The 7,500-nt window shown below is 33.0% G+C and overlaps 1 protein-coding gene across 2 annotated transcripts in view; it reads right to left on the bottom strand.

Moving 5' to 3' along the window:
• Positions 1-7,500, bottom strand: part of LOC127847373 (transient receptor potential cation channel subfamily M member 7-like) — a 156,678-nt gene that overhangs the window by 120,767 nt on the left and 28,411 nt on the right. For both annotated transcript variants that reach the window (XM_052379240.1, XM_052379239.1), the window contains exons 4-5: positions 4,653-4,798; positions 298-377 (exon numbers count right to left, since the gene is read on the bottom strand). In XM_052379240.1, coding sequence (XP_052235200.1) covers positions 298-377; positions 4,653-4,798 — 226 coding nt within the window. The remainder of the gene's footprint in view (positions 1-297; positions 378-4,652; positions 4,799-7,500) is intronic.

The following is a 7,500-nucleotide window of genomic DNA, read 5'->3' as shown; positions in this document are numbered from 1 at the left end:
TACTACTACTACTACTACTACTACTACTACTACTACTACTACTACTACTACTACTTCAACTATTACTGCTTCTTATAATCCTACTACTTCTATTATAAATTCTACCGGTTCAGCTACTTATTATTTATCTATCACTACTACAACTACTAATTCTACTTTTTTATTTTTTTTCTACAAATTTTACTCCTACAACATCAACGATTACTTTGACTTCGACATATACAAATTATTCGAACAGCTACTACAAAACTACTTCTTCTTGTAGTTGTAGTCGTACTAGTAGTGCCACTAAATTACCTTTGCTTGCTTGTATCGACGATAAACAGCTCACCATCTGAGTCAATGCCGAACACTCCTCTTTTCACTTCCCATGGCTCCTAATAAAGGAAACCATATAAATACCTAAACAAGTTAGCTGCTAGCCATTTAATATAAAACACAATAATAAACATACAGTAAACTAATTAACTTACTAGAGTCATGAAGGTAAGGACAAATACAGCTTTTACTTCCATCTATTTCGTTTTACTTAGTTATTCAATGTTGGTTCCGATAATGGTAGGAGGGGGGGGGGGGTTGGCGCAGTACCCGAAGGAAACCACACCGGTCCGGTAAAGTGACTACCAAACAAGCTCAAATGCGCCGAGAGAAGGGATTGAACCTTGCTAGACTTGGTAAGTAATAAACGTTTTAATGTAAATTAATAATCAGTTTAGTTATGGAATATCTTGTGTTTTACTTCAACGTTTCTTCTGCGTATTTGTCATCTTATTTAGATGTCGGATGTTAAATCAAATGATAAGTTGAGATTGAAATTGAATATTCCTTATTTATTTACATCTTTAAATAAAAAAAGTTTTCGTAAATTTACGTCAAACCTGTCCACGTATGCATAATTTCAGAACTTCCAGAAGTCTCTTTTTAAGAGGCAAACAGTGTGTGGTAAATTTATTGGGAAGTTCTAGTTATCATCTTGTTTTCTTATAGTTCTTGCAAATGTAGCCATGTGTGCTAAAGCACACTGACTGTCTATGTGCAGTGGACATGTGCTTTGAAGTTGTAATACATCGGCTGGTGAACGAACGGGAACGTTACGATTTCGAATTAGTTGTTTTTATTCAAAAAATCTGTAATATTGTAAACATCTTGCATGGTACATTACAATCGGAAAATAATTGAAAATCACGATATAAAAAGTCAAAACAGCACGTGTGTGTTTGTACAGTATTGTTATTCAACAGAGAAAAAACAAAAATACATTAATGCATATTATATACATTTTATACGTTTGATTATAACACTTGATGCTTAAATACCATGGATATATTTTGCATAATTCAGTAATTATGAATTATTTCTATTAAAAAAATATGGCCTGTGCATTTTAGTATTTGCATATATAAGTGAACTATGCAGAATTGTTTCGTCCTGAGATGCATGAAGATGATCAGGTGTTTAAGTATATGATGCTTGTCTCTCAAATATTATAAACATAGACGTATTTGATTGATATTTGCATGTTCATCTTTTTATCGTGCCTCCTCAAGTATTAATCATGTTGTTGTGTTGCACATTGAATCATTAAAGTATTTGATGTAATTATATACAATTGTAATATGTTGCTTCTTAATATAAATAACATAATATGATGTATGTAATATAGGCTAGGAATGATGCTTGGTGCGTCGATCAAACGGTTCATAGCCTCAATGCTTCGAATGTACAATTCCATGGTGGTGAACCCAGTTGAATCATGTTTACGTTTAATGCTGTTTTTATATTAGTTCATGTGTTTTATTGGAAAAACGCGCTTGTCTTAAATAAAGTACTTGCGGGCGTTAAGGACATATCTCTTTCTGAAATGGTCAGAAGTGGGTGGAGTAATGTCAAATAATAATTGCTCATAGTAGCATTCTATACTAATTTTGGAACAATTTGCAAAACTAAAATAACATATACTTCAGTGATACATGAACTAGTTCTAATACACTTTTTCAAAAAATATTAAATAATCTTAATTCTATTTATCTATAATCTCTAATAATCAGTCTGTTTGCATGTATATTTATCTAATTGTTCAGATGTATTACTGCAATCGGATTTTTTACAATAGTTACTGCAAACAGATTGCAAACCATGTACGTAATTCATATGTTTACGAATATGTTCATTTGAGCAAATGGTGACAATGTTCAATATATAAAGATAACGCCTAGATTGTTGGTCAAGCTAAGAACTCACTACGTTTTTCCGTGAAAGTCTTATATGAAAGAGTGTTATAAAATAGCAATCTTACAAAAAAATGAAGGATTATATTTATGAAAACAAAACTTCATTATCCGCGACACTTAGTTTACACATATTTATTTCAAGCAATACAATTTGTTAGTACATATCATTATATGTAACATTTATACAATGAGCATGTTTGAATAGGATTATAACAGAAGACAATGTCTTATATAGTTCTTCTCCCTATACAAATACAATGACATGTTTTCAGGCGAACATGATCGGATTTTGATCATTACACAATAATAACAGTTTAAGAAAGAGACAAACTCCGTATATAGTGTTTCAATTGTAAACAACAAGTTTTAAGTTGACATATGAAGGTGAAAGTTAGAGTGTTAGAGTTCTTGGAAGAAGATAACAGAATTTTATGAAATATTTGATAAGGGAAAAGAAGAGAAAATGGTTGAGTCATTATGTAGCTTATTTACGATTCAAATCGCTTACTATGAACTATAAATTTGTGAAAAGCATCAGCTATTTTAATATTGGTTAAGTAGTCACGCGTGCTGTCTCCAAATAGAATAGTTTCAATGTAGGGGACGGAATAAACGGATATTGTGTTAAGAAGTTCGCTGCGAGCATGTGCATACTGAGTGCACTGGAGAAAATAATGTGACGTCGTTTCCTGAGGTCCGCATAAACATAATGGGGATGTAACAATATTGCATCTGAAAACATGGTCATTTAAGGCGCTACACTTTGTACGTAAGCGCGTGTGTAATATTTGAGCGCGTCTTTCGCCGTACGAGAATATGGGATTTTGAATCGGTCAATCAATGTTAATCAGCCTTTTGAAGGAAAGGATCGATTCCGCGAGTGTGGCGTCATCTGGAAGATTATTCCATTCGGGTACAGTGGATGGTAAAAACGAATTTGAATACAGTACCGATCGCGCTTGAATTGGCTGGAGATGTGACGCATTTCTTAATAAGTAATTGCTACGCGACCCAACTGTTGCGGGAACAAGGGAATGTAAGTAGTTCGGAACATTGTTTGATTTCAATTTATACAATAATATTTTAGTAATAATTAGTTTATGTTTACGTCTTCGTTGACTGAGAGTTTCCCATCCTTATTCATGATCAAGTTTTTCTAATAAGACTAGACGTGTGCATCCGGCTGTTATTTGCGCGGCTTCAGTTTGTATTTCTCTAGTTCATCTTTTTCGTATTGCGTACAATTGTCAAATACAGCGTCTGAGTACTCAATTATTGGCCTAATAAACGAAAAATGTATTTGTTTGAGAGTTTTTCTATCAGGAATTGTTTTTAATCTACGCATTATGTAAACTCGTGACCATGCCTTTTCCTTTATAAAGGATATATGCGCATGCCATGTACAGTGATTTGACATAAAACAGCTACATGCTTATGGACATTATAAATTGGAATATTAATATTCCGCATGGTCAATGGTGGATGATTTGGTTTAATTATTTTGCGAGAAATAATCATTGATTCCGATTTTGAAGGGTTAAAACAAACCTTACATTTGTTAGTCCAGCTAGAAATGTTTATCGATATCTGATTGCAGCACGGCTGCAATTTCGTTAGGCGACCATGAACAGACTGGAATCATCAGCGAACAAATGTATGCGTGCATTTATGTCAGTAATAATATCATTTATATATACTAGAAACATAAGTGGTCCTACAATAGAACCTTGAGGGACTCCGGCGAGAATTTCAATAGGGGTTGATCCGACGATCACGGTGAGATTACTGTTTGTTTACTATCAGAAAGATACTTAAACAAAAATGATGCTAGATTTTTTTAAATGTTTTTTTTTCTGAATAATAATGTATTCAGAATTATTGCTGTATAATGTATGTATGTACAGTCAGCATTCGTATGGCTTTATAACATGTTTTCATTTACCTTTGTATTACAACCGTTGTTCATGTTTAATGTAATAAAGTAGCCTTTCTATTAGGTTATTAGACTTATTATTGTTTTGTATAAGTGCATAATTCAATAATAAATTGATGAATTTTGAGAATTTAAGATTTATTAATGTGCGAAATAAATTGTTCATAATAATATTCACTTTATCAATATGCACTTCATTAAACCTTTTGATATTTATATTAAAAGCAACTGTACTTTATGCTTTTTATGCTATTCAGATGCAATCAATAATACTGATGTTTAATTAAGATATGAAGAGTTCTGAACTCATGTCGTCCATGCATTTTCGGAAGAGAATCCGTTATAATTGACCGCCGTTTTTGTTATATCGCTAGATGTCCGACTTTGTTTATTCGGTTGGTTATGGTTAAATTCGCCACCTTAAGTAAAACTTGGGTTGAGCTTTGAAAATGTAAGCCAACTGAACATGCGTAAATATATTATATTACCTTTATTGTTTCTTTATTCCATATGCGGTCCAAGCAGATGATTCCAATACGTGGACAACTTAATGGTTCGTTTTTTTCCTCGAATTTATGTACAGCGTTTGTGACAAGCAATCCATCGTAAGTTCCGTCAGTCACCACACATGTTCCTACAAAATTAAAAGATACATGCTAAACATTTACAATTATATTAAGAACTGAGGTATGGTATGTGTAACCCACATTAAAACCAGTCAATAGGTGGGATTTTAAAAGTATATATTATTTCAAAGCTCTTTATGATTGTCAGCCTTAAGTTTCTATCTTGGATGCAGTTGATTTAAGGACATTCGCCACATAGATAGAACCTCACTTCAAATTGCTTTCTGTTTATTGATAGCCAATAAAACAGCCAATATAAAGTACGTTTCATCCCGTAAACGCCAAAAATCAGCAGGCCGGTTTTCTTTGACATCTCTGAACGCATATTTCCGACGTAACAAAGCGGAACTGTTTTACATGTATCGTGTCAAAATGTCTTCAGTCAACGGCAATATGCACAACGCAGAAACCAAGAGAACATGTCGTAAAGATCCTGTTTTGTGCACAGGGATCGTTAGGTAAAAAATACTCTATTATACTACATACATATATACAAGGGATACAACTGTCAAATTTCCTGCACAACATCATGGTCTGAACAATAGCAAAAAATCGCTTCTAAAAGCAATAATTACAGCAAAAAACTGTATAACAACAGCTCATACATTTATATATCAGATAATAACTATGTTTATAGCAGTAAAAGTGTTCATAGTTGTGTTTCTAATTTCGATATTGCAGACCGTATAATTTTTGCAAAGTTCTAGAATGTTTTGTTACATTTGTATGTACAGTTGTATACATTGTAACTTGATTGTTAACAATTGTCATTATTTTCTATTGTTTACCCTCGTTCCAGAATCATTTGGCATGTCGTACATTGAGCGTGATGTACTTTATGTTTTGTTTCTACAGTTTCTGCGTTAATATTTACTTGTTGTTTATTAAAATCATTGTTTGTTTTTGTTAAAATTTGGGAAATGCTTTCTCGTTTGTGCACGTATAGCTTGCCAATAATTACATATCAACACGTTACGTGTAATTTGATTCTGACTATTTTAGTGACTCCCATGTAGAGTTTAAAATTACTTTATTTATTATAAAAGATATGTTAATTGGTAATTAGTTTATGTGAATGTCAAATTAGAGTCTCTTCATTTACCAATTAACCTAATTATATCAAAATATATCGCCGTCTTATCGAGTAGATGAGAGTGTGAATATTTGTTTTGATTGTAATAGAAAATACCGACAGAAGTAAGAAGATGCGTTCAAATATCATCTGTTATGTTATGTGTAAATAAATGTAAACAACAAATATCCATTTTATTTGATATAGTAAATTCATGTAGACATCAAATTCTCCATTTTATTCGATATAGTAAATGGATGTAGACATCACATTCTCCATCATTATGTCGTAAGAAAACAAGCGTTTTATTCGTATTGTAATACGGCACATGTACAATAAATAGACATACATATACATGTATAACAAAATCATATGTATAACATAATCAGTATTTAAATGCATGTTTATAATATTAATAATAAAAACTCGTCAGCATTGTTACTATGTTCATTATTTTCCGAAAACCATATTTTTGGTCGCATCTGAAATAAATGAGTAAAACAGTTAAAAAAAAGCTAAATGTGAAATTATGACTCGTTAAATTCACCGCGATTTCTTAACAACACTTCATATCGATAGTTTATAAAACTGATATACATTGTATTGCTCGATGCACAACTTTATTGTAACACAATAAGTAAATCGGTATTTACCATAATATTACGATTTCTTTTTTTTACGTTATTTTACATACAGTGTATGTTTCAAAATGAATTTGTTATTGAACAAAGAACAGGTATACACATAGTCACTCACCAACATGACAACTGATATTTTTGCATGACTAATCACTGTTGATAGGATTTTCGTGAGTATATTGAATAACTCGGAAACCAATCAATCTATTTCTTTTTAACCCCCCAAGCATGGCCATAATGTATCAGTATTGAACATAGCCATTATTATAAAAGAAGAAGAAGAAGACTATGATATTATAATATCGCGGAATTTAATACTTACTGCGGATGTCTCGAATTTGTACACGTACATTAATTCGATCCAATACATTTAACAAAAGAAACAGGAAATCACAAAAATAGTCTGATATCAAATTACATATACATGTATCATGTATGTATGTTATTGTTGGCGAGCTATATATGTACACACACGAGCAAGGGTTTTCGAAAGGTTAACAAAAAACGAACATGTACATTTCGATATTGCAGACCGTACATTTGTAAAATGTTGTTGTTGCACATGTATTTCACCGCGAACCACCTAGACCGGTGTGGTCCACCGCGATTGCGGTGGTCCACCGTGATATCAATTTCCCGATAACGCCGAGACTGACACCGCAATTTGCCAAAGCAAAATCACCGTATTCAACGGTGTATCGTGGTGAGATAGTAATTGTCCACTCTGGGCTGAATCACGGTGATGCAGTGTGGATGGCAGAAATCGCGCTGGACGTTGTGTAGGTGGCGCTCTGTTCGTCAGTATATAAAAACGCGCAAATCGGCAAAGTTTGCAAAGTTGGTCAGTTCTCCTGTGCATGCGAGCAGAACAAGATCTGAGGAAGAAGGTACAATATAAAATAATAGGTCTGGAGCATTTTGGTAATTACGTTGGCTGCAAGCTTTAAAACGGTGCTGCCCGGGCTGCATAGTGCCTATTGTAGAAGTTCTTCAGAGGGTT

This window comes from Dreissena polymorpha, chromosome 10 (assembly GCF_020536995.1).
Source record: "Dreissena polymorpha isolate Duluth1 chromosome 10, UMN_Dpol_1.0, whole genome shotgun sequence".
Lineage (NCBI taxonomy): Eukaryota > Metazoa > Mollusca > Bivalvia > Myida > Dreissenidae > Dreissena > Dreissena polymorpha.
The sequence above is the reverse complement of the archived record's forward strand: the minus strand, read 5'-3'. Positions and strand labels throughout refer to the sequence as shown.